At 36.4% G+C, this 26,097-nt stretch overlaps 1 protein-coding gene and 1 pseudogene across 1 annotated transcript; one reads left to right on the top strand and one right to left on the bottom strand.

Annotated features, from left to right (window-relative positions):
- The window catches only part of LOC143645099 (tripartite motif-containing protein 43-like), a 601,918-nt pseudogene that overhangs the window by 491,830 nt on the left and 83,991 nt on the right, over positions 1 to 26,097 (bottom strand).
- On the top strand, positions 9,640 to 16,737 carry LOC143643872 (tripartite motif-containing protein 77-like). The gene is made up of 6 exons (XM_077112330.1): positions 9,640 to 10,047; positions 10,709 to 10,804; positions 13,105 to 13,344; positions 14,048 to 14,064; positions 14,744 to 14,838; positions 16,196 to 16,737. Exons 1-6 carry the CDS (start codon positions 9,640 to 9,642, stop codon positions 16,735 to 16,737), a joined length of 1,398 nt encoding a protein of 465 aa, XP_076968445.1.

Here is a 26,097-nt window from a genome sequence, read left to right as displayed (position 1 = left end):
ATATACTTGATGCTTATAGACAACCTTCAGTGTAGGAATGTAGTTATGCAGTTGAGGAAATTGGAACACCAGAAACATGCCTGAGGTAGCTGGCCAGGTTTGCAGTGGATCTGGGAATCAAAACAGACAATTGAGCTTCAGCCTGTGTCTTAAGCACATAATTCTCTCATGTCTTTTTCATTTTGGGTATTGATGAATAATGGCCCCTTCATGCCAATTGCTTGAAATGCAACTACTTGAGATTTCTTGATTACTTGAAACTTCACTTGCTGTCTACAATCTCAAGATCCTATATTCTCTGCAACTTTCATGCTTTCAATAAAGGATTATCTTTCCCTTCTGTTCATTGGTGCACTGAGTTAAAGCAAGCGGTGTTCACTGGATTGGGCACTGCCTGAAATTCTTTTTACCCAAATACTGTGTACCCCATGCAGTCACTTAAGATGTCGAGTTAAGATATCTCTATAACTACAGCTCCTTTTTGGACACCTTTCTCTAAGTTCTTCTCTACTTCACTTCTGATGTTTCTCCTGTCCTACGCTTGTCTCCATTCCTTTATCCGGACTTTACACTGTTCTTCCTCTCTTCCTATTAAATAACCCTAAATGCTCTTTGCCCTACTAAACAATTAGACATGCCTTCTTTACACGTTTCTGGGGTCAGTCAGTATAGAAGAACCATAATTCCAGCTACTTGAAATGGATTCACACTGCAGAGACCTGATTGAACTTTTTAGGAGGTGTCATGTTTTGTATCCTCCTTTAGGATTCCACACCCTTATTGGTGCATCTCAGATAACAGCATTCCCCAATTCCTGCTCTGGGATATTTAGACAATCAGCTCATGTTTGTTGTGAAAGTGAAAAGCCAGGGCAAATCCCAGTACTGGGGGTAGGGACAGACTCATGTGCTGAGAACTGGGTCAGGCAGAGAACTGGAGGAGAAGGAGCAACAGAAATTATGGTCCAAAGGGTCAGCGGAGAGGTGCTTATGGCTTCAGGGTCAGGGCCTGTGGCAAGGTTAGGGCCTATGCTCCTCACAGGGGATAGTCAATGAGGAAAATAGATTTTAGCATAGAGGTCACATATCTCTGAGCCAGCATTAAAGCCCTCTGTCATGAGGAGGAGTGGGAAGTCACAGGAACTAGCCTGACTCTCCCTTTGGAGTGTGGGAGGTGCAGGCACAGTGAAAATGGAGCAGCCTCTCTCTGGGGTGCGCTCTCTCCTCTGGCCACTCTCACTGGCGATGTCCCGGTGCACAATCAGCTGTGGGTTTCTGGACCTTTGGCTTTCAAGGACAAGACTTCCTCACCTTACACTCAGAAACATTCTCATGGATACAGGCCCTGGCCTTGCCTTGATAATTAAGAAACCATGTGAAGTACAGGGACTATACGAATGAAACATTTTTGCCAAAAATGTTTACACTTAAAGGGGTGTTGTGCCAAGGACAGATGCTCACACTCTCACCCTACTATCGTCCAATGACCGAAGTTGCTCCCAGTCCTCTGTAGGAGATGAACAACTCCCCCGTTCCTCTACTCCAGTATTTTGTCTATCTGTGGCTCATTAGGAATGAATTTTTATAAGGTTTCGGTAGAGATAATTATTTTTACACACACATGACCAACTGTTCCAACACCATTTGCAGAAAGGCACTCTCTTATCCACTGAATTGCTTTTGCAGCTTTGTTAAAAAATCAATTAGTCGTATATACATGGGTCTACTTATAGGACCGATCTTGTTTCAGTGATCTGATTCAGATACCACGTCATCTATTATTTTTTTTTTGCATGGGTAGGCACCAGGAGTTGAACCTGGGTCTCCAGCACAGAAGGTGGGAACTCTGCCTGCTGAACCACCGTGGCCTGCTCAGATACCACATCATCTTGATTACCAAAGCCTTCTGGTAAGTCTTTCTTACTATATGGTTGCATAATTCCAAATTTATTAGTTTTTTCAAAAATCATTTGGCTATTATACAAAAAGTTTTAAAATCAGTTTGTACATCTGCTGAGGCTGGGATTGCATTAAATATATAATCAATTTGGAAAGAATTGACATCTTTACTTAACTACTTACTTTTTCTTTAAGATTTTGCAAATGATACATTTTACTTTTGATTTTTAATAATATATTATTAGCATATAGAAATATGATTGATTTCACCAAACTTTCCCCATGAATGATATCTCACCTTACCATGGTAGTTTGTTTAAACTAAGGAACCAAAACTGTGCCTTACTATAAGCTAAACTCCCAGATATATTTAGCTTTCATTAATTTCTCCATTAAAGTCTTCTTTTTGTTCCAGGACCTAAGCCAGGGTACTATACTGCATTTAGTTGTGTTTTAACTTGCTAAAGCTGCCAGAATGCAATATATCAGAACTGGATTGGCTTTTATAAAGGACATTTATTTAGTTATAAATTTACAGTTCTTTGGAGGAAAGGCAACCGTCTTTTATCCAAGTTCCTGTGTCACATAGGAAGGCACATGATGACATCTGCTAACTTCCTCTCCCTGTTTCTGGTTTCAAGCAACTTCCCCTGGGTCATTTCCTTTCTGCATGTCCAAACATCTGGGTCTATTTTGGCTCTGAGCAGTTCTAACTTCTCCTTTTAACCCTCCAGCTGATTACAGTAAGCATCACTCATTGCTGGAGGCACTCCTCTTAGCCAACTGCAGATATAATCAGCCATTGTTGAGGTCAACATTTTTGCAAGGCTTCTCCACTATAAAGTTACAGTGTTTCCCTTTCCCTACTTAATTATTTAGAAGTGAGTCACCAAGTCTACTCCTCACTTAGCACTGTGTGTGTGTGTGTGTGAGTGAGAATTATGTTCAACCTTCTGGTGGGGCAAGAATTATCTATATTATCTGTAAGCAGTATTTGCCTCATCTCCCTAAATTGTTGTGTGTTTATATCAATTATCTTTTTTTTTTTCACATGGGCAGGTACTGGGAATTGAACCCAGGTCCTCTGGCATGGCAGGTGAGCATTCTTGCCTGCTGAGCCACCATGGCCCGCCCTATATCAATTATGTTTTATTCAATTATATATTTACATACATATAGATTCAAGTAAATTTTATGTTTTGGATGATAATCCAAAATTGCCTTTCTTTTTTGTTGCTAAAAGTATTGCAGTTTGTGCCACTGGGAATTATTTCAGACTGGTAGGCCTTTCCTCTCTTTACTTCTTTCTTTCTTTCCTTTTCTCTCTCTCTCTTTGTCCATCTCTATCTCCATCTCCATCCATCCATCCATCTGGCCCTTCCTTACCATATTGTAAGGTGCTGTAGGCTCATCATCATGCATTTGCCTTCCTCAAACTCGAGACTGAACCATTTCTTCAAAGTTCCCTGGTTCCTTTCATTACAGAGTGATATTTTCAATATAAGATCTGTTTCAAATCATTGCTATTGATATATTACTACTTTTGGGACCTCTTAACAGATAGGACTAGGAAAGATATATATATATATATATATATATTTACTAATGCATCTATACACATACCTATAATAACTTCTGTATTTATCTATTTGTACATATTTTAAGCTAGATGTAACTAACACTGTGTCTCAGATTCCAATCCAGTACATAGGGTTCACTCTAGCCATCCCATCACTTATGTATAAAATATTTCTCTGACATAGGAAATCTGGCTTCCATCATTTTCTATGTATTTACTTATTTGTTCAATCCTGATATAAATGTGAAGTTCCTTCATAATTTTTTTTCACATAGGCAGGCACTGGGAATCAAACCTGGGTCTCCAGCATGGCAGGTGAGAACTCTGCCTGAGTTCCTTCATAATTAGCACACATACTTTGAGAAACAAATTTACAAACTAGAATACAGTTGGGTTTTTTTTGTCTTTATCTTACATTTTCCAATCAAAATACTGCTTTACAAATGTATCTAGCCGCACCCTTTCAATCACTTTATGTAATACCTTTGTAATAGAGTTAGATTCATTTGTCACAGTATGAATTCCATCCTGACTTTCTTTGACATTCTACTTGATTTTGTTAATTTGCATGTATCAAAGATTGCTCTTTGTAATGTACAGCTCTGTGACTTTGGAAAAATGCATAAAGAGTCATGTATTCATCACCACATAAAACAGCAGAGCAGTCCCATCCCCCTGAACATTCTCTCGTTTGTCCCTTCGCAGAAAACCACTCCCTGCTTCTGTAATTCCTAACAGCCAATGCTCTGTTTTTCATCCCTCACATCTTACCTTTTTGAGAATGTCACATGAATGGAATCCTAAGCTATGCACTCCTTTGAGTCTGGCTACTTTAACCTAGTAACATACATTCAAGATTCATCCATATTGTTACATACATGAGTAGATCATTCCTTTATATCATTGAAGAGTATTTCTTGTTATGGATGTATTACATGTTGTTTATCCATTTACCTGTTGAAGGACATTTTGATTGCTTCCAGTTTTGAGAGATTGTGAATCAATCTCTATAAACATCCATATAAAAGTTTTTATGTGAACATGTGTTTTCAGTTTCTTTAAGCACATACCCAGGAGTGAAATTATTTAAGTTTATTTAAAAAAATGCTAAACTGTCTTCCCAACTGCCTATAAAATTTTGCATTCCCACTAACAATAAATGAGAGTTCCTGTTGCTCAGAGTACTCATCAGCACTTGGTAATGTCATGTTTGAGATTGTAACCTTTCTAATCAGTTTGGTGCTGCATGCCATTTTGGCATTAATTTGCTTCTGTCTAATGACTAATGGTTGGGCATCTTTTCATTTGCTCATTTGTTGTCCATGTATCTTCTTTGTGAAATGTCTGCTTTTATCTTTTGCCAATTAAAATTGGGCTTTGCTTTCTTATTTTTGACTTTTAAGTATTCATTTTATATCTGGATATGTGTTATCAGCTACTCATTTGCAAATTTCTCTCACGGAATAAGGCTAGGTTTTTGATTGTTTTTAAAGTGTCATTTATTTTTATTATCAAATATTGAGAGCAAATTTGTACCTATGGTAAGCTAATTGCAGACAATTTTTTATGTAAAAGTAGGATATGAATAAATATTGTCCTTTAATATGAAAATTAAAAGTTTGAATTTCTAAATATGTATGTTCACCTTTTTGTTCATTAATGACTCTAATATAAAAAGAGAGATTCATTTTTGGTCTTCTAAAAACTGCTTGAGTGTTGTTATGTGAGGTATAGCTTACATTATATATGGAAACCTACATATACTGCTCACATTGAGGATGTTGTTTGGGATTCTTTATAAATCACCTCTCAACATTACACTGGACTTGGAAAGTGTCATTTGAGGACCAAACAAAAATGGGAGGAGGAGGAATGGATAGTGAGGGTCAGGAACAGTTTCAGGATGGATGAACAAACTTTGTAAAAGTAAAGTAGATTTGCCAAAATTGCCAATTTTAGTCATCTCTTAGAATTCTAGAGTTTCAGTCCCCACATTCTTCCAAAATACTCTTGGCCTTATAGCCATGCAATTTAAAAACAGTAAAATGAAATATTAAAAGATGTTGGTGCAAACAATATAACTGTAAATTTGTGCTCTGAGGTTATTCTCTAATTTAAATTCATCTCCTTTGGCCATCCTTAACCAAATACTTCTCTCCATTAAATGTAAGCATCATGCATCATATGTTCAAAAAGATCTTGAAAGTATTGAACTAATTGCAATAATAAAAACATTTGAGAAGTTAATATAAAGTAAATGTGACACTCACGCAAAATCTACAAAAATAATTTGAAAAAGGACAATGCATCTGAATAGTTTGTACATAAACCCTCCCTGATCCATTACTGGATGCTTACTTCATATAACATTTGAAGTTACTTCAATCTCATATAATCTTTTTTTTTTGTATGCTGTTTTGTGTGGTCACATTTCATTCTTTTTCTATGTGAGTATCCCAGTATTGCAGCACCCTTTGTTGAATTTTTGTTTGGTTCTCTGTTTGCTTGCTTGTTTGCTTTTGGGAAGTGCATGGGCCAGGAATAGAACCCAGGTCTCCCTCATGGCAGGCGAGAATTCTACCACTGAACTACCCTTGCAAACAGCCCCCCCACCCCGACCTCATATAATCTTGTCAGACAAAATTTTAAATTATTGACATACAGCACTCTCAGCACAATTAAGGAAAAAAACTAGCTTGCCCCAAATTGTCTGAATTATCTAGATCTCGAAAGATCTAAATTTGAGTCCTCCAGGTTAGCTATCTAAATTGCTTTCACTCACAAGTTAATTGTACCAGTCAATCAACATTAGAGTAATATGGGTTTTTTTTTGCTATTTAATTAAAAAAAATATTTAAAAAGTTGTGGATTTACAGAGCAATCATGCATAAAAAACAGGATTCCCTTGCACCACTCTGCCACCAACACTTGCATTGGCATGGAAAATTGTTACAATTGATAACACGTTTTTTGTAATTCTATTTTTTTAATAGTAGTTACATTTGTTACAATTGATGAAAGGTTAATAAAGTAGTACTATAACTATTGTCCACAGTTTATGTATGAGTATTTTTCCCTATATTCCTGATATTAATAATATTATTATTATTTTCATGCATGTCTTTATTTTGTTACTCGTCTACCCATACACTAGATAAAGGGAGTGTCAGTCACAAGGTTTTACAATCACATGGTCACATGATAAATGCTATATAATTATACAGACATTATCAAATATCAAGGCTATGGAATTACAGTTCAACAATTTCAGGTATTTCCTTCTGCCTATTCTGATATAATACAAACTAAAAAAGAAATATCTATATGATGAGTCAGTTGCCATAATCATTTATTAAATCCTAATTTCTCAGTGACACCTCCACCCTCTCATTGAGCATTTTCTCAAACTTCAGGGATATCTTAGGGATAAAACCTAAGGCTAGGTTTTATATTCATTTAACAGTGTCTTTCAGAGAGTAAAAGTTTTGGATTTTGATAAAGTCAAATGTATCAATTTGTCTTTCATAGACTGTGATTTTGGTGTTTTATTTAAGACTGTCTTTTTTCCATGGAAGGATTTTTGCATTTTTGTGAAAAAAACATTTGATTTATTTGTGCATGCCTATTCTCTACTTTTTATTTGAGTCTAATGACCCATAGACCTATCTTTGCTAACACTACATTGTCTTGATTACTGTAAATATATAGTAAGTCTTGAAATCAAATGTTCTTACCTTGTAGGATTATTTTGGCTGGTCTTATTGCTTTGCATTCCTAATATTTTTTAGAATCAACTTGTCTAAATCTAAAAGCTTTTTTAAAGATTTTGATTGGAATTTCATGGAATTTGTAGGTCAAATTGGAGAGGATTGGCATCTTAACAGTCTCTAGATGTCCAAACTGAGAGCATGCCGTCTCTGTTTATATAGATATTTTTTATTTACTTTATCAGAGTTTTATATTTTTCACCATAGAGATTCTGCACATTTTTTGTTTTATACCTAGTTATTTCACTTTTGGAGAAGCTATAGGAAATTATTTTTAAGTTAAAATTTAAGTTTTTTATTGTTGTCATTTAAGAAAACATTGAATTTGCATATTGACCTTTTGTTGTCCTGTGACATGGTTAAAGTCATTTATCATTTCTGAGACTTTTAGCTGATTCTTTGGGATTTTATACAATCAGAATCATGCCATCTGTAAACATATCCATTTTTATTTCATCCTTTTCAGTCTTTTATTTCTTTTTCTTTCCTTAATTCACTAGCTAGAATTTCCAAGGCAATGTGGATAAGAGTGACAAGAGGTGATATCTTGACTTATTCCTGATATTAGAGGGAAAGAATTCAGTCTTTCACTATTAGGTGTAACGGTAGCTGTAGTTTTTTTGTTTTGTTTTTTGTAAGATTCCTTTTTGCATAGGGAAGGTCCCTTCTATTCCTAATTTATGAATTAATTTTTATAATGAATGAATGTTGATTGTTTTCAATTCTTTTTCTGTATTTATTGATATAACAATGTGTTTTTTCTTCTATAAGTACACAAAGTAAACTACATTGATTATGTTTCAAACATTGAACAGCCTTATATTCCCCAAATAAGCAAACTTCAATGTAATGTACTACCTTTTTTACATATTGCTGGATTTATTTTGCTAATATTTTGTTGTGGATTTTTACTACTATTTTCATGAAGAATATCGGGATGTACTTCTGTTGTATTATCCTTGTCTGATTTTAGATTCAATAATTTTCTCTCTTGCTTTTCAAACTTCTGTTCATTTCCATTGATTTCTGCTATAAATTTTATTTTCTTCCTTCTATATTTAATTTTTCTCTAGTTGCTTAAGGCAGAATCTCACATTCTTGATTTTAGATATTTCTTCTTTTCTAAAATGTGCATTTAGTGCTAAAAATTTCCAGCACTTATTTAGCTTCATTCCCAAAGTGTCATATTATCATTTTTATATATTTCAACATATTCAATATTTGAATATTTTTTATATCATGTAACTAGTGATCATATAGAAAATTGAATGAAAATGTACAATCTTAACACTGTTTTCTATTTTTGTTTGTTTTCTCCCTTACTTTTTTGCTTCCTCCCTTACTTTTTTGCTTCCTTGATATTAATTTGGCATTTTTAAGACTATATTTTATTACTTCAATGGAATCATTATTTGTACTTTTCTTTTTAATTCTTACTATGTATGCATTAGGATTTACAATTCTAAAAGTAAATTAGGAACTTTTTTACAGAGGTGTTGATCAGTGGCCACCATTTGATTACTTGACTAAGAGGTATCTAATAACCGTATATATTGAAAGAATTTGCAATTAAACTTAGAAAATGTTTAACTATCCATAGACTTAGTGATATTATCACCCCTTAATCATTCTCGCTCTATTCAGTTATTATTGTGGTATCTGTAAAGTGGTGATTTTTCTCCCACTTCTATTTGCAATAGTGATCCTGTGCAGCATTAAGTAATAAGTGCTAAATGGCATTATTTAGGACCCATGTTCTTTTCATCTCTTTGTTGTATACACAGTATTGGCATTCGTTCTTATAGTAGTTAATGCTGAGACCATAAAATGAATATGCAAATAGTTATTGCACCCAAACAATGACCTGGGGCAGAGTAAAATAAAGTGTTTCTTCCATGTGTCACTTCTGGAATAAGAAAACCTTTTACAGACCTTCTCTAAGAGTCTTAATTTCTTGTTTCATTGTCCAGAAGTGGGGTTCATGCACTATGCTAACCAAACAGAGAAAAAAGAAATGGGGAAACCATGATAGAATTGGATTGTTCGATGAGGTAAACATAGGGTTCACCATTTGTAGTTGTGTATGACTCCAGGACCACTAATTTTTATGACCTTGTGGTAAAGATAGCTAATATAAAAATACTAGAATTCTAATAGAAAGGTGAAAAGTAGTGCTGTGGGAGTAAAGGTTAGTTAACAAAAATGCATACTAGCAGTCTATTGGACTTTCTTCGTGCCTCATCAGTCTATATCAGTCATATACAAACATAGCCTGTCCTGCTATAGTGAACAGATATGTTAGTGAGAGAAGCACAAGCTTATTAGTGAGAAAGATTTAAGGCCAACGCATGCCCAGGATAAGGAATGACCCTTTCCTTTTATTTTCCTCAGAAACATGGATTCTGATGTCTTGCAGTATTCTTGCATTGAGCTCACCTGCCCCATCTGCAGAAACTACTTCATAGACCCTGTCACCATTAGCTGTCAGCACAACTTTTGTAGGCCCTGTCTCTGCCTCTTATGGGAAGATGTCAAAACTCCTACTTGCTGTCCTGTATGCAGGGCAATATCACAGCAAATGGATTTGAAATCTAATCTTTTTTTGAAGAAACAAGTTTCTATCAGACGAGCAGTGTCCTGCCGATTGTCGACCTCTGCAATGCCAAACTGTGGTAGACACCAAGCAATAAAGACCTTCTTTTGTGAAGTTGACAAGAGCTTTCTGTGTTTGCTCTGCTCTAAATCTCAAGAGCATGTGGCCCACGTCCATTGTCCAATAGAGGAGGCAGCCGAGGACTACAGGGTAAGTAATGTTTCTGAAAGCACTTTGAAGTCAGGAGGACCCTGCAACTGAGAGATGAGGAGGGAAAAATATGCGGATGATTACTATTCAGTAAATAAATGAAACTACTGAACTCCTTGTGCCAGGCTCTGTTCTAATGACTGGGTATAAAGCAGTGAAGCAAATAAACATCTCTTCTCTCCCAAAGCTTACCTTCCATTTGTCTGAAGAATGATGATTGATGATGATATTGATGAGACTTAAGTTATGGTATCTCATTGTGGCAAAGAAGAAAAATTCCTATTTTCAGTGACAATCCTTGGCTACTACACCTGTGCTATAATGCTCCTGTTCTAATGAAAGCAGGTTTAGAAACACTGGCCAGTATGGTTTAATAATTCCATAGAAAGAACTGAGGGGTCATCTTTCAAAATTAAGTATGAAGCAAGATTTGCTTCTGGAGAGTGACCAGATTACATAAAATTTCAATGCCAGTTTCCTCTTTTTTTTTTTTTTTTAGGTTTGATAGTTTTCTCAGATTTAACAAATGGGGTTCGCAAAGAAAAAAACTGACTTCTTTCCTACTTATTTGTTTCATGGTCTGTCCCTATCTTTCTTTTTGGAATAACTTAAATTTGCCATATTTGCTCCTCTAGTGCTCAAATTTTTACTTCTTTTACAGGAGAAGCTCCTGATGCAAATGAGAACTATCTGGGAAAACAGACAAAAAAATCAGAGAAATCTAAACAAAGAGACTAACATAATCAAAGAATGGGACGTGAGTACGAGGTCCTGATTTCCTTAGAACCAGCTTCATACAGACATTATGGTGCCTTACAGTGGAAGAACTTGAATTCAATCTTAATTTCCTTTTGGGTGATCAGAGAAAAGAGTTCCACATGTTGTTCTTCAGGGTAGTGTGACCTTTAGTATAAAATTTCTTGTTGAATTCAGTATTTAACTGAAGATTTTCCAGTTTTCTGGATAAAGCAACAGCAACCCATAATATATCGATAGGCACAAGAATATGCATTATCACAAAATGGAAAGAAATGATGTTGTTACTAGGTTAAAAATAGGGTTCTTCAGAAGCTTAGCATCTTTGAATCTTAATGAAAGTTTCTCAAAGAAGTCAAAATTAGTCTGAGGATAAAATAGAAATTTGAATTTGGAAATCCATGGGCATTGATGGCAGAGAATCTAAATGAATAGAACACACACACACACACACACACACACACACACACATACACATACATACACACACAAAGAGAAACCATAACACTGTTTGGAACTTGCAAATAATTCACATGGAGTATGAAGCAGTCCATGCTGATAGGTATGGCTAGAAATGAGATTATGGCCAGATCAGGAATGAGAATGAGTTGCTAAGGGATTTGGATTTCATCACTCGCTGATGAAGAAATATGGAGTATTCAAACTGAAGGCATACCTTAAGATATATTCTTATTTTCAAGCAACTCAAGTACTTCTGGGGGAGATATATAAACGGTATTAGAGAATAATAGCTCCTTAAACAGCCACATATACATGCGTGGATGAAAATGCCAAAGGAGAATCATAAAATAATTCTGATTATTTAGAGTAAATTGTATAATGAATAATCCCTTAAAAAATATTGATCATGGGCCTACCATGTGTTAGTCACTGTTCTAACCCAACAAGGAGATACAGAATTAGACAAAACAGAAACAAATCATTACCCCCAAAGATTTTATAATCCAGTGAAGGAATTACTCTATAAATAAAAATGTAAGCTTTATACATCACATTTGTTATGTGCTTAGATGAAAAATTAAGCAGAGAATGGGTATATTGAGTACAGGTTTAGGGAATATAGTTTTATGTATCATGGCCATGGAAGATTCATTGTGAAGGTCACTTCTAGTCAGAGATCTGAAGGAGCTAAGGGAGTGAACCTACAATTCTCTGGATTAATATCTTTCTTAGTGAGAGCAAATGGAAGGTAGTGAATAGTGTCAAATGTGGAAGGGAAGTACAGTAATGTAGGAATGAATCACATTATATGGATTTAGGAAAAGGTGCCTCTTGGTGAATTACAAAGTGAGTTTCAGGCAAGAGTAGGGCATAGAAGGAAGTTCTTTGTTGGCATTTATGATTGGACATTGCAAACATAGGCTCAGTGAGTGTCAACATTCAGTCAAGAACTGGCTTTGCTGGAGATAAAAGTGGTAGTGCAGAAGCTGGACGCAGACATAAAGACAAAGGTGTTTCGATTTTTTTTCCAGAATAATGAAAGATACATGTACATGTTGAAAGGTTCTTTGGAAAGAAGCAGAAGAGAGTGAGAAAAATACTGAATGAATGGCAGAGAGAGAGAGAGAGACAAAAATGAGAAGGAGTTAGAGGGAGAGAGTTTTGGAGAGAGGGTAGGAAAGGCGTGGCTTTGGTGTGGGGGGAGGTGGCTGGAGGCAGTGGGGAGAGGGAGGGTGGGAGAGGGAAGATAATATTGGAAGATGTTAATCTAGAGAATAACATCTCTATGGAGACAGGCCTGTGTGGGGAGCCAGTAAAGAGGAGGCAGGCATAGCCTTGGGTAGTAAGAATTAATCACAGCTAAGTATTGGTGAGAACACAGATAGTTGGGACATGGAAGTAATTATAAAGATGTCTGTTCTCTACATTCCTGAAGAAATAATCATTATTTATTTTCGCTGAATATGAATAGTCAGTTTGTGGGTAGGATGATTTAGGAGCCTTGAGGAGAATGGATTCTGATACACATACCATATATGGAAATGTTGAACTATTACATAAAACAATATAAAATTCAGTCTCAAACTCCTATTTTTTTTTTTACACAAAATTGTGGAAGTTTGAATAAAAGGGGATGGAAGTAACCATGCAGGGAAATAAATTTTGAATGCAAAGGAAGGAAGAAAGGTAGGAAACAAAGCTTGTGGTTCCTTAAAATGGGGAAAGAATATAGTTTAATGTAGCACAGCAGTAAGTGACATGAGATGAAGTAGAATAGATATAAGGAGAGGAAGAAAAATCAGCCTGAATACATGACTAATTAACTCAATATCACTGCAGGTTTACATGAATCAACGGATAATGATGATCAGGGCTGAATTTCCAAAGCTGTTTCAATACCTCCACAAAGAAAAGCAAAACCATTTAGATGGTCTGAAAATAGTAGGCAAGGTGGTCTTCCAGCTACTCAAGGAAAGTGAAGCCAGAATGATGCAGACAGGGCAACACTTAAGAAGAGTATATGAGGAGCTGAAGAAGCTGTGCCATAAACCAAACTTGGAGCTACTGCAGGGATATCAGGTACTAAATTACTGTCTGCCTGGAAATCATTTGTATCAGCTGAAGTCTAGCTCTTCTTTGACCTCCATTACTTTACAGTTTCTAAACTTCTGATTCTGCCTCTCCAGGCTCTGTGGCACCAGGATTTACTCCTCTGGTATGTTCTGTGGACTTCGGTGTAGTTTTGCCTTAGGCAGGAGAAGGAAAACTGTGTGAAGGTTACAGGAATACAGCTGGGAAAAATTTCCTTCTCATATTTTTTACTAAACCTATACTTTCTGACCAACTGCAATAAAGCAGCTTGTGAATAGATCATGAAATTTTGTACCTGGATTTGACAGTATGTGGAAAATGTAGAAGTCGCAAAACTTATTCTCTCTTTCTGCTTTAAAGACTCAGATTTTCACCATGAAACCTTATGAGAACATTCGGGAGACTGCTGTGAATCCTGCTGTTCTCTCCTTTCCCTGATCATTTGTTCACTTTGAGAACATCTGACTTTAAGTTTTATGAAGAATAAAATTTTATCAAGTATATGTTATTGTAGAAAGTGTTTCATCCTTATGTAGATAAGAGGAATGGCAAATGATTTTTATGCAAAGAAGGAAAGTGGAGGGATGGCATATTCGAATCCAGTCTCACACCCTTAGACTATACTGGACAGTAGAGCCATCTTGTGATAAAAACTGAGCATTCCTCTCTTTCTCTTTACAGAATTTGGGAGAAATATTTAAAACGTAAGTTTGTCCTTATCTCCAACCTGTGGGAATCATAACAGTGATCAGGCTATTTCTGCTGAGGAGGACCCGTATTTATTATTTAGGGGGATGTTACTTACTGTCTTTAATTATCCTTCTTTTACTAAAAGACATCCAGGCTTTATGTTCCCCGTCCTCATGAGAAAGTGGGTGTGTGGGTTACAGAATATTTTAGTTGCATTGCAAGGCTTTATATAGATGTTAGAAGAAGACAACACATTTTCCTGCTTCAAATTTTCAAAATCCTAAATATATAAAGGTTATCCAAGGTCTTCTGTGGAAGAGGCAAATTATTTCAGGGGCAGGGAGAGTGAGAAGAGGAGAAAGGGAGAATCATCAAAAAGGAACATAATATATAGCTGAGGCTCCATATGTAGCAGGTGGTATGTTGCAAATATTTGATGCCTATTGCGTTTTAGGAATTAAATGAGAAACACTTCATGACTCAATGAGGGAAATAGGAAGGGAGGAAACATACAGTTTTAGCTAAAATGACATATTCTGTCAGGACTGAGTGGAAAGTCAGATTATAAAATAAAATGACACTTGTGGAACTGAGGAAGACATGAATTCATGAAGTGAGGATTCTGTCAAATTGTCTTCAGTGGGCTGCCAAAGATACCTTTGGGTCTGAAAAGTATGTCTTTCTTTACTTGGAGCAGTGAGCCCTTGCATCTGCTCATGCCTCAGCCTGTGAACCCAGAGCTCGAAGCATGGGCCATCAGTGGGATGTCAGAAAGGCTCAACTACTTCCGAGGTAAGAGGCAGCGCTCAGGTGAGGAGCTAGAAGTTTTGCAAATTGAGTGGGCCCACATGAATGATCTCTGTTCATTGCCGTGTATAATTCCTTTCACAGAACCGGGAAGCAGGCAAATACATAAAACTTTATTAGTAGCTCTATAACTCAGAAAATGCTAACTGAAACCTGGCAAGAACAAACAGGTAAACAAACATGGCAGACAGCATTGTAATCTGATCAATTGCAATGAATTTAAATAAATAAATAAATAAACAAAGGTTCTTGGGAAAAATTCCTGGAGGGATGTTACGATAATTTCTTAATTTTCCAATGCGCCATATAAAACTGCATATTCTTTCAGAACGTTTCAGCTTTTAATTGTGAACTGTAGTTATTTTTCAGTAGTCATATTCTTTGAAGGATGTTAATGTTGTTTTTAAAAAGTTTTTCTAGAGATTTGATTTTTCAAGAATGTATTTTAAAAATCACAAGATGAAATAAAATCTAAAAATATGTTTGTAAATCACAGGCATAACCACAAGGCAGACTGAAAAAATGATTCATGTACACAGGGCTCCATAAGAACTGAAGGATGACCCCAGTGGGCAGAGAAGAACCAAAACTGGGATGGGCAGTGGATTCTGTTTTAATGGTGCCAAAGTCAGACAATTCTGAGAAATGTCTAAGACAAAACACAAATGAATATTCAGTTAATTTTACATCTGCTTGTTCAAACATTAAGCCTTTACATCTTATGCGAAGTTGTCACTATTTACAACAGTGAATAATAACAAGTATTTTTTAAATATAATTCATATATGTTTATTGTTGTTTTTATTATGACAGCTGATAGAAAGGCTTAGAGAAACTAAGCATTTTGCTACTTACTTGGCATCTATGAATAAGCTTCCAAATTTTCGCTGGGCTTGGTTAAGATAACTAGGCAAAGCTTAGCATAGTCCTATTTCTTGACGTATTCTTAGAGTTTTCTTTCATCCAGTTGTGTGATTAGGGATTTGTTTGTTCTGCAAATGGACCAGAAGCCCTTGCTGATCTGTATCTATATTTCCACTGATATGTTTCATACAGTCATTTATGATAAAGTTGTGTACTTGATACACCTGGGAGAGGCTTATGAAAGCAGATTGTATAGTTTCCACAGATTAAGTGAGTTTATGTGAGCAGTTAATAATGGTTTGTAGTTTAAAATTGGCCATCATGTGAGTATTCACTGAAAACATAACAAATCAGTTAATTTTTTTTATTTGTTTATTTTCAAAGATCTGGTTGGTAAGCATGTGCCAGGTCACCACTGCACTTCCCCTCAGAAATTTAAGTTCTATTCTTTGAATTGATGGTTTTCTTTCTATTGCAGTGTATATTACCTTGGATCGTAAGCTAGGCAGTTATCACATGCCTCTATTTGAAGACCTGAGACGTCTGCAGTTCAGTCTTGACTATCAAGATATGCCCCACAATCCATCAGATTTAGAGTACGTTCCTTCCTGGGGAGCTCAAATCTTCACCTCTGGCAAACATTACTGGGAGGTGGATGTAAGCAACTCTGATAATTGGATTATAGGAGTTTGTGAGGATTCCTGGACAAAGAGAAACAACATGCTTCTTAACTCCGAGGGTATCTTTCTACTTCTGTGTGTCAAAGTGGAAGATCATTTCAGTCTCTTCTCCACATCCCCATTGTCACCTCAATATGTCCAGAGACCTCATGGCCATATAGGGGTGTTCCTGGATTATGAGTGTGGTAAACTGAGCTTTGTTAATGTTGCCAAAAGTTCCCTCATTTGTAGTTTCCTCTCATGCTTCTTCTCTTCCCCTCTCAGACCTTTCATAGGCTATGAGCCCACCTTCCTTCTTAGGAATGAGCAAGAGAATTGGCTCCCATTTGGTGAATTCTAATGCCTGAGGGAGCTCCTGCCCTGGTGACATCTTGAATGAGACAAATCATTTCTACCTCACTGTCTTTAACTTCATTTTACCTTCACAAGATATAATCATTGAATTTATTTTCAATGTGGTGATAATGTTAAGTATGTACATATGTTTTATCAATAAAATTGTTCTTTTTATCATATTGAATAGGATATATATTTTCATTGGCATTCTGAGAAGACTGGAGGTGACAAAATACTTGGAAATGGAAATTCACCTAGATGGCTTCATGCAAAAGCATAGAGGTAGGGGAACACAGGTGGTTCATTGTTCGCCTGCCATGCTGGAGATGTGGATTTGGTTGTTGGCCCACTCACTGGGGGAAGAAAAAGAGAAAGCATAGAGGTTGGTCCTCCCAAATAGCTTTTTGTCATCAAAAGCGAGCAGCATTCTGGAGTTCTTCTATCCCTTCTCTCATGGCTAAATCCTTTTCCACCATCAGGTCTCAGTTCCCTGAACCAGAATGGAGCCCCTTGTAGTATGACTTGAAGAACAATATATGCTTTCACCTGAAAAACTCACAGCAGAATTTGGGCCTTCTTTCTAGGGGAAAGACTATGTCAGTCTTGTTCATAGCCCAATTTGAAAAATGGAACAGAGCTTAGGATATGAGAAACATTTAAGAAATACTTGAAGATAGAATGAATCAATGTGTAAGGAAATTAGTAAAAACCAACAGCACAGAGAGACCCCACCAGGGACAGAAAAGGATGAAAAAATGACCAGGCAAATCCAAGGGAAGCTTGTGAAGGTTTTCCTCAAATTCCAATGAAGTCCTCTAGCACTTTACGCTAAGACAGGGTGTTTTCCCCTTGTGTTGCAGTCACCAGCACCCTTGGTCACTGAGCCTTGAAATGTAAATGCATCTAATATGACTGAGGAATTGAATTTTTATTCTAATTCATTAAAATACAACTTTAAAGGCCACCTGCAGTTAGCAGCCACATGTCAGACCCAAGGCACCAAAAATCCGTAGAGCTTGAGGGCATAAGATGAATCAATTTGTTTTTTCACTGCATTTGAAATAGGATGATTTTGAGGGTTTCCCTGAATGTCAGATGTGAGGTAACTCAGGAGGCTCGGTGGCCCCTGATTATATGAACATGGAACTAAATCCCCCTGCAGAAATTCTGAGGTTCCCACCACCAGAGCTGCTGCAGGGAAGGCGTCTCCTACGTCCCTAGGACTCTGGGTTCCCCCTGCCTCGCAGGGCTGAGAACTGATCCAAGGGGAAATCTCCACCCAGCCTCAGACCAGCCCTGTGACTGAGGACAGTGACTTGCTCAGTCTCTGCCTCACTCTCCGCCTGGACCAACAAGGAAGAAGTGAATCTGCTGCAGCTTGTTAGGATGCCTTGACACACAGCAAGTACTCAATTAGCTGTCCCTGCTTTTCTTGCCAATAGATTAGACTCAGCAGAGCTAGGATAGGCATGAGGCATGGGGGAGGCTGGATCATGTAAATGCAGAGCCAATCTGTCTTTAAGATTTTGATTATGGATTTCAAATAAATATTGAAGCATAATTAACATGCAATGATAATCTTCCTTTTTGGAACATTTTTCCAAAAACAAAGTACAACCATGAAAAAAAGTAGTATATGTACCCTTACTTGGTTGGACAGGAAGTGATGAGAAATATTCCAAAATTAAAAAGTGTAGTATATTGTCCAGATTCGTAGGCTCAGAGATTACTTACAATTTTCACAGGAAATATAAACTATATATAATGTGATTCTTCAAATTTAAATGAAGTATCTTATCAAAATGATAGTCCTACAGCTTATAAAACCTGAAAGCTTGAATATTGTAGTATTTTTGAGGAAGGTACATAAAATCATGATATCTTGAGTATATACTTCCAGAGTGCACAATGAGCCTCACTTCTTAAATAGGACAAATATGGAATAGCCAACAGTCACATTTCATTGCAAACAATGTTACAGACTTCATTAGGTCTTAGAAGTTTGCAAAGAAATCAAACAGATCTCAAACTCTTCTTTACTCCCTTTTCTTCCTTCCACCTTCCTTCCCTCCCTCCCTTTCTTCAAAAAGAGTATAGGGTAGGGAATACTCAGGGGTTTACATTTACTTACTGCTGTGAAGGTATAGCAGAAAATAAATAGACCTAGATTTTCAGATATGTTGCATGGGGGTAATTGAAAGCTGTCTGATAAGGAATTCATCTTTGGAATTTCCAAATTTTACTACATGTTTAATAGTTCTGTACTGACTTCTTCCACCAGCAAGGACCAAAATGGAAGAAGCCCACCACAGTCCATCTCACCCACTAATTACAACTAAAACCTCTGAACAGAACACCAACATTGACTGCAAAGTTAATAGCCGGCAATTGGGGAGGAAAGTTAGGACTTTAATTCCTACTTATAATGGAAGTAAACTTCATTGCCACTGGACCCAAGGAGGAGACGTCCATGGTCCTGGGACTTTGGCCATGTTCATATTGCACCACGTTGGGATCCCCTGTAATTTGGGATCCCCTGTAAGATCACTGAAGTGTGAGATCCCAAGCAAAACAAGGGCAGGGTGCCAGGCAGAGTTTGCAGACCCTTACAGAGGGACCTAGCGAGAACATCAGGAAAGCAGCTTCCCAACACTGCCCTTTTCCAGCCTCCCCAGCAGATGGCAATCTTTGGCAATCTCTTCTCCACATGCCTACAAACTTCCTCTCCTTATGCCAATCAGGAAAGCAAATCTGACTTGAAGACCTGATATGCCCTGAGACCAGATAGTTGATATTCTGGTATCAGTGTCCTGGGACTCTCTTCTCAATCACTTCATTCGCTCCCTCCTTCAAGGAAGTACTACTAAAGTGAGCAGAGATTGTTCACCCTGGCTCATCTATGAAGATCCAGGGTTATCATTACCTCCAGCACACAGGAGTCCTTTTAAATCATACAGAAAAAAAATCCAGACCTATCATGAACTGTGTGAAGCAATGTTTTTTTTTTTTAACTTTTTTTTATTGTATAGTATAACACATATACAACTTATTAAATTCCCCTTTTAAAAAGTCATTGTTTCTGGTATATTGCATTCTAGCAGCTAGCAAACTAGAACACATGGTCTATGAATGAGTCCAACTTGTCTCAGAAACCAGGGTTCAGGATGCCACCTGGTCCACAATGAACCAATTCCACCTATTTGGCCAATGGTTCTAAGTAAACTTCCCTTGACAAGGCTAGACCCAATTGTGACTATAGTGGCAATCCTGGTCAACAACAGTGAAAGAACACACAAATGTCCTTGAATATACATTGACATATAACCACCTCCTTCATTATCATAGTCCTGATCTTTCTTTCTGATTTAGGATCTTACAGATTCCAGGCATCATATACCCTGTATTCCTCAGCAACCCATTTCAGTGGTCTTTGTCTGTGAGCCACATGTTCTGGAGATGCAGAGCAATGCCCATAGTGCAGGTTACTGTCAGTCTCACAGAAGAACTCCTTTGCCTCCTTCTATGTCCCACAGAGCTGCACCTCTGAGCTCTGCTCATAGCAAGGTCTAGTCTTTCTGGAAAGGATAGCCAGTTTCATCAAGATGATATTGGTTTTGAAGTCTAGCTCCTGAGATGTTTCCCTACACTCAGGTTAGTGGATAGGAGCTTAGGTAGGTGTTCTCCCTGCAGATGCAGAGTCAGGGTCTGCAAAAGCTGTGGCCACAGCCCATGTGACAGATAAAATAGTTTATGCAGATGGGGTAGGTGAGTTCATTCTGACACATTTGCAGGGTGTTTGAATCCACATTTCTGAAATAAAACTCAAAGAAAAGGAAGAGTCACTCATTCATTGATGACCAAGATAAGTGCTCTGGACAGTTCTGCTAGTCTCTCCAATCTACCTTTAATTTGTTCCCAATAATACCCAGACATAATCATGATAAACTGAGTAGGTATCTTTCTAAGAACAAATGAGAAAGTGGGACATTAAGTAAGTCCTCATCATCTTTTATGTTTGAAACGACAATATTCACAATTACAAATAAATTATGTGTAGAAACCTAATGATTGGTGGAGAGAGTAAAGGTTAAGATGATTCCAGAGTTACTTAAGTTATGTAATTGGTCCAGAAGCATGTTTGAAACATCTCTCACCGTCTTCTGTCTCTTTCTTCTCTCCGGGACCTCTACTTAAGACACTGTTCGTAAGTTGTGTTAATGGCTAAATACAAGTTATTTTACAAAACTTTCATGATCATTCAGGATTAATTTCACCTTCCAAACCTCTTCTTGAGCTGACGTCCTCTCATGCATACCATACATCTCCAACGACCTTACACAGATCAAATAATGCTTCCAGATATAAAGAAAACAAACATCATGTGGAAAAATTTAACACCATGAAAGGTATATATGAGTGACTTGGAAGTCAGAGTCCTTCGACAGACATATTGAATTAAATGTCAGCTTGGAACACAGGCAGGATGTGGATTCATTTTCTTCAACTTAATAAAAAATGTATACTTATGAATGATATTAGATGTATAGTGGAATGTAAAAATTACATGCGAGCCCTTACATATATTTATACATGGAATTTTGTTTAAATCACACCAATAATATCAATTATCTATATCAATTTCTGAGTAATATAATTTTTAAATACCCATGGATTGATCAAATACATACACTTAAGAGGGAATTTTAGGTTTGAATTAGGACAATGATTCTCAAACGTAGCTGTTATATTAGAATCACCTGGCATTTCCCTCAGGCTCTGTTTTTCAAAACCACCCCAGGTGATTCCAATATATGTAGGCCAATTTGAAAACAGTGATTTAGGGCAGAAGGGTTAAAACTCGAGTTCACATTAGAATCATCTAGGGAGTGTCTAAGATTCTCCAATGTTTGGACATGCCGCAAATAATTCATCAGAAATTATTTGAGTAAAACTCAGGCATCAGTGCTTTGCAGATTCTCACGTAATTCCACTGTGCATTAAAACTCTCCCCACCTACCCTTTTACTCTCTTGAATAATCAGATATCAGCTCTTTAAATTTCTTTTTCCCTCCTTCTGCTGTAGCTCAATGATTCTCTAAATTCATAGTACCTGAGAACTACAGCACCACATCACAGAACAAAATCATATTTGTTCTTTGTATTTGATGAGTGTCCATAGAACTTCAAGTGTACTGTGAGGTGTAGTCTATTTTCATAATGCACAATATTTAGACTCCCTAAAATTATGTGAAGTCATTACACATATTCAAAATAAACATCATATTCATCCGACTGGAAATTCAACTTCATTGAAATATATTAATTCTCAAATCTATTTAATATGATTTAGCCCTTTTCTTTCTAAGCCAGGTGGTTGACTTACTACTGCAATAATACTCAAATCCTTTTGTTATCTGTTTCATGTCTGTCTCTCAAAATTGATACTATGAAAGGAACTTAAGGATATTCATATACCTAGAGCAAAACAAATTCATGTCAGGCACAATGTAGTAGTAACTCTATATGAAAATTATAAATCAAATTAAAATTATTTCTTTGATGAAACAATTGAAAGACAGTGATGATGGTCATTGATAGGGTTACAAATAAATATGTGTGAGCATGAATGTCAGGGAGACTGAATGTTGAACTCCATTTTATTGATGAGGTAAGATGCAAATCCTATGCAGAATAAAGGGAGAGGGTAGACTGGTGTGTTAGTCAGATTCAGTTGTCAACTTGGCCAGGTGAGTATACCTAGTTCTGTTGCTGCGGACACAAGCCAACGGTACGTGAACCTCATCTGTTGCTAATTACATCTGCAGTCGGCTAGGAGGTGTGTCTGCTGCAATGAGTGACATTTGACTTAATTGGCTGGTGCTTAAATGAGAGAGCACAATGTTGCACAGCTAAGTAGCTCAGCATTCCTCATCTCAGCACTCGCAGCTCAGCCCAGGCCTTTGGAGATGCAGAAAGAAGTCACCCCGGGGAAAGTTGTTGGAACCCAGGGGCCTGGAGAGAAGACCAGCAGAGACCATCTTCCACGTAAGAAAGAACCTCAGTGGAAAGTTAGCTGCCTTCCCTCTGAAGAACCAACAAAATAAATCCCCTTTTATTAAAAGCCAGTCCGTCTCTGGTGTGTTGCATTCCGGCAGCTAGCAAACTAGAACAACTGGTATAGGTGCTGATAGCAGTGTAGTTAGGCTATAGATTAGCAAGAAACAGATTAGCTAGTAAACCAAAGTAAATATCATCATGTCTAAGTAATACCAATATTAATGATCATACTTTGAATATACTACGACTATCAGACACACACACACACACACACACACACTTAGTGTCTATACTGATACCCTCTTTATTTGTTCTGCCTCCCAACCCACAAATAAACTTTTCTGAAGACAATTAAAAATGAATTTGTTTAAACTAAACTTGTGTAAGTTAATCAGATTTTTTGCTCAATTGCCCAATCCTGAAACATTAAACAATTGAACTTATGATCCTAATTTTAATAGCATAACTCCTCCTATCAAGAAATACGATGTTAAAATGATCTATTTCTAGATCAAGATATCAATTTTTTCCCATTCAATTCAGACCATCAGAACACCTTTATATTTTGAAACAGTGAAAACTCAAGCTACATCGATAATCAGAAACAATTAATTGTCCTTTTAAAGAAAGAAATCAGCTTAAATACAGTTTTACTCACTACATTTGAGAGAATAGAGAGCCACATTTAATGGACTCAAAGCTGATTTTTCTTTTTTGCTGATATTTCTCCATAATTATCACACTATCTCAGGAAAAATTGCTTGTTATTTGAACCTATTATGAATTCTTTTCAGATCTAGTCTGCAAGCAAAAGATTTTAAAGTGAATGCAGAGAAGACCTTTACTGAAAAGATTTTCCATTAATCCAATACATTCAACTTTTATCTTGATGTGTATAAAAATATTATGTACATTAATTATTTGAGTACATTTTGGGTGTGATATCATTTTTAATTATTGCAAAATAATTGAGGAGATTTCTTTGAGGACCTAAGTAATCTAGGAAAACAATTGATAACAATAAACAACTTACAGTTTAAGCCCATACATTACAAATGCTCCACTTAAAAGATTTTAATACTGAAATATTTTCATTTAATTAGGAAAGCTACTTGTTCACATGGACAAGACTCTGGTGGGCTGACAGGTAAAATCAAAATATTTTTGTAAGTAAAAGTAGGCAGAAAGGCCTTTACTCTAAATTCCATACCCACTAGAGTCTACGACAAAAAATCTCACCTCTGGTAAATCATTAGCTAGGGGAATTCTGTTGAAGTCAGAGCAGATAGGGGTCTTCACAGAGGGCAGCAGTAACTCTCAGCTCACCTATGCCCAGGCAACCACAAGTTCAGCCAGTCAGAGCTCTCCAGAAAGACTTCTCTGGATAAGTAAGATTTTTCATATGATTCAACTGACCTAAGACCACACCCATTTCTTTCTATGGTAAGGTCTTCCAAAAGATGTGGAAGTAGCTGATTAGCTGGTAGAAAGGTGGGAAAGCTGATGATTAGGTTTACAAAATACAGAAACCAACACTTAGGAGCTAATAGCTTGGTAGAATGAGGACTTGAGTTTGGGTAGCTAGTATTCAGGAAAGCTGACCCATCCCAATAGTTTAAAGTACATTTTTAATGATGCATGATTTCATTGAAAGTTTTATTCTCACATTAATAACTTCAAATCTTTAAAAATGTGCTTTTTACTCTACGTTCAAAAATTATAAATCTTAAGCCTCCAGACATTATTTATCTATGATTAAATAATTTTAATTAAATAGGACAAGCAACATTTGTGAATTGTATAATTATCTTATAAGAACTGCACCCACAATATGATTCAAAGTTCTTTTAAACATTATATATATTTATAGATAAATACAAATAGCATATAGAAATTGAAGGCAAACATTCCAAAATTAAATATGAGAAGATTCAATTTCTATAAAGTGATTACATACAAATTCAGTGCCAGCTTCCTCAGAAAATGTATCACATTTTCCAAATAAAGGAACTCTGTTTTGTTTGATACATCTCAAAGATTTGGCAAATAAGGTTCGCAAGAGAAATCACTGACAACACTGCCTTTTAAGTGCTCACTTGTCTTATATTCTCTACTTCTCCATAATCAGGATCTGAAACTATGTTTGCTTTTCTAGTGCTCAAATTTATACTTTTTTTGATGAGAAGCTCCTGATTCAAATGGGATGTAATTGGAAAAATTATAAAATTAAAAATCAGATAAGCCTAAAGAAAGGAACAAACTTAATCAGAGCATGGAAGGTAAGCAAGAGGCCCCAGTATCAACAGCACTAGTTTGGGCAAACATTATGGTACCTCCCAGTGTGTAGAAGTGTAGTCCAGGTCCAATACCAAGATTAAATAAAAAAAAAAAAAGTTTATTTAAACTTTAGGGGGACAGGAAGAAAAGACACAATTGCTTTATCTTCCTATGGACATTGTTGGTGATGCCTAGAGCTGACATCATGTGACCACAATGTGTCTAAAAAAGCCTAGCATCCTAAAGATGACAAAAAAAAAAAAAAAACGGAATAACTTGGATCTTAAACAAATTCATCAAGGCGTTAAATTAACTAACCTTGAAGCTAGCAATCAACAAATGTAAGAGCAGTAGAATCAAAGGGTAAGGAGGATTATCAAAGGAGGAGTTATACAGAGAAGGTATGAGTATGACTGCTGAATTAGTATATTTATATTTCTTTTAGTCTCCAGTATCTGGTAGAAGGGGAAACATGAGGTTGTAGAACTGTAACCCATACCAAAGTTTGAAATCTGTTCTATAACTACTTGTTAAAATATACTTTAAAATTTAGTACTTTTTTTCTGTGTTATAATTCACAATAAAAAAAATATGAAAGAAAGAGCAATAGAAAGTCATGTTCCAATCACCACAGTATTATATTAAGACAAATATCATCAGTGGATGTAAAAACCACTAAGTGAAACAGTACTGCCAAAGATTATTTGTTAATAATTTGTTTACTTTCACCCACCACAAAGTAATATATAAATTTATTCATTAAATTTAAAAAATGTATACTTACTGTGCTGGTTTGAAAGGATGTATGTCCCTTAAAAAAGCCATGTTTTAATCCTAATCCCATTTTGTAAAGGCACCCATTCAGGTGAGTCTTGATTAGTTTCTAAAATCCTATAAAAGAAGAAGCATTTTGGAGAATAAGTGATTTTGAGAGACCAGAGAAGAAAGACATAGCCACAAGACTCAGAGAGCCCATGAGCCAGTGACCTTTGGAGATGAAGAGGGAAAATGCCTCCCAGGGAGCTTCATG

The sequence above is a fragment of the Tamandua tetradactyla genome, chromosome 8, assembly GCF_023851605.1.
Source record: "Tamandua tetradactyla isolate mTamTet1 chromosome 8, mTamTet1.pri, whole genome shotgun sequence".
Classification (NCBI taxonomy): domain Eukaryota; kingdom Metazoa; phylum Chordata; class Mammalia; order Pilosa; family Myrmecophagidae; genus Tamandua; species Tamandua tetradactyla.
The sequence above is the reverse complement of the archived record's forward strand: the minus strand, read 5'-3'. Positions and strand labels throughout refer to the sequence as shown.

Excerpts from the sequence above, each read along its gene's own strand:
- LOC143643872 (XM_077112330.1), top strand. The coding sequence starts at position 9,640 with ATGGATTCTGATGTCTTGCAGTATTCTTGCATTGAGCTCACCTGCCCC. Across the intron at positions 10,048-10,708 it reads AGGCAGCCGAGGACTACAGG|GAGAAGCTCCTGATGCAAAT; the intron begins GTAAGTAATGTT and ends CTTCTTTTACAG. Across the intron at positions 14,839-16,195 it reads AAGGCTCAACTACTTCCGAG|TGTATATTACCTTGGATCGT; the intron begins GTAAGAGGCAGC and ends TTTCTATTGCAG.